Source organism: Plectropomus leopardus, unplaced genomic scaffold (genome assembly GCF_008729295.1).
Source record: "Plectropomus leopardus isolate mb unplaced genomic scaffold, YSFRI_Pleo_2.0 unplaced_scaffold22256, whole genome shotgun sequence".
NCBI lineage: Eukaryota > Metazoa > Chordata > Actinopteri > Perciformes > Serranidae > Plectropomus > Plectropomus leopardus.
This window is the reverse complement of record NW_024624111.1, coordinates 1-2098: the sequence shown is the minus strand read 5'-3', so window position 1 is coordinate 2098 and position 2098 is coordinate 1. Positions and strand designations below refer to the sequence as shown.

The following is a 2098-nucleotide window of genomic DNA, read 5'->3' as shown; positions in this document are numbered from 1 at the left end:
CTGCCGTAGGTTCGGTCTGACCCCTGTGTGCTGCCGTAGGTTCGGTCATGGGATGTTCCTGCTGTGTCTGGAGTCGGTCTACAGGAAGCTGACGGGCCGGGAGCTGCAGTATCGGGCGCTGCTGGGAAAACCTGGCCTGCTGACCTACCAGTACGCCGAACGGCAGCTGAGACGGCAGAACCATGACCACAAGCTGACCACCATCTACGCCATCGGGTAACCACACCCCCTATAACAGCGTCCAGCAGACGGGCGGATCCATCGGTTTGTGTGATAGCTGCGGTCTGAAATGTCTGACGTGACGGCAGCTTTTCTAAAAACGTTGTTTTTGAGACATTCTTTAAACATCAGAGTTTTTATTATTTTAAAGGCACATTTACTGCGGATCATGATGTGATGGACGTCATGCTGCAAAGCATTCTGGAGGTTCCCGCTTCTGCTGAGGCGCAGATCTGGTTCAGGCGGTGGAGGTTCAAACAGCTGATATTTTAATCCGCCAAAAACAAACACAGAAGAAGTCCAGCAACAGCGCAGCGTTCAGAGAGCAGCTTAAGAAGCAAAAAGCTGCTCTGAAAAACAAAATGGCAATAAAAACAAACAAATTTAACAAGCGTTTTTAACCAGGTGCTTTCATTCGCCATCTGTGCAGCGAGCGCCAACACACACTCAGAGCGATGTGTTTAAACTCAGGACAACATCTTTGTCCGGTTTCTGACACGCTGATGAACGTTGGCTGTAAACGTGGAGGCGATTCTGAGTGTTTTTTAATCATTCGTTTCATCTGTGGCGTGGAGGAGCTCGCGGTGGCTTCGTCACAGTGAAACGTGTTTTTACTGAACTCCCCTGTGACAGTGAATGCACCAACACGTCTGCACACGTTACTGAGGCTGAATGATCGTGTCACAGCTGTTACCCATGATGCCACACCACGCCTCTTTGTCAACTCAACAGTGATGCAATTATAATGATAATAATAATAATAATAATAATAATAATTTTAAGAATAATAATACCTTTTCATTATTGAGCCCTTTTCAAGAAACTCAAAGACACTTTACAGAAGTCAAAAGATCCTAAAATAGAATACAATTAAAATAGACAATAAAATACGAACAGCACGATGTCAATCACGCGTTAAACGAGCAGTCAGTTAACCAGTTAATGACCGCTGTGAAGAGCGGTCACTCTGTCAGTGTGTGACAGCAGCAGCATGAACAGAGAGGCTGAGCGGATCAATATGCTGCCTGCAGTTTTAGTTGCAGTAAAGTTGTGGTTATTAGGCGAAATTGGAAGGTCAGAGGTCACGGGGATCGGCTGAATTCGTGTGAATTGCTGTGATCACAACATGCTGAAATCCTGGAGCGACTGATCTACACTGTTGCTAACCAAATGTTATTCTTGTTGCCTAGCGACAACCTGATGACAGATATCTACGGTGCTAACCTGTACAACCACTACCTGGGTCAGCAGTCCGCCGCCGTGACGACCGCCGCCAAGCTTGTTGCCCGGGGAACAGGGAGTCAGGTGACAGTGACGGCGGAGGAGGGGGAGTGTGGCGCCGCTCAGTGTCGCTCCATCCTGGTACGTTCACAGCTGCTGTTTCTGTTTAACACTTTCACACCCTCATCAGTGCTCTGCGCTGCACTCAGACGCCTCTCACAGTATTTAACCCTTTAACACCCTGAGCACACTGCCGTAGTTTCTTTCACACACGTGGTAAGAAGGCGACGAGCCACTTAGTAAGAAATGATCCTCAAACAAATGAGTAGAGTTAGAAAATGATTAAATAAACTAAGAAAATATCCAGCTGGAGGTAAAACTGCATTTATATGATCATAGTCTTTTTCTTTTCTTTTCCTTTTTCTTTTTAAAAGTTATTTTCTGGTAATTTTCTCGAACTTTTGCAGACTTCTGGGTTTACTTCTTTCGTTGCTCATCACCTTCTTAACTTTCCTTTGGTGAGAAATCCAGACACTTTGGTCAGGTTCTAAAGGGTTAACTTTGAGCTCAGAGTTCATATTTAGGATCTGGATTCACTGTAACGTCACACTGACGTCACACTGACAGGTGTCTGTAACTCTACCTGTCCACAGGTGTC

At 45.9% G+C, this 2098-nt stretch overlaps 1 protein-coding gene across 1 annotated transcript; it reads left to right on the top strand.

The window, feature by feature from the left end:
* The first annotated feature begins 52 nt into the window (after nt 1-52).
* On the top strand, nt 53-1677 carry LOC121965908 (haloacid dehalogenase-like hydrolase domain-containing 5). The gene is made up of 2 exons (XM_042516016.1): nt 53-216; nt 1410-1677. The coding sequence occupies exons 1-2, from the start codon at nt 53-55 to the stop codon at nt 1675-1677; spliced, it is 432 nt and encodes a 143-aa protein (XP_042371950.1).
* The last annotated feature ends 421 nt before the right edge of the window (nt 1678-2098 follow it).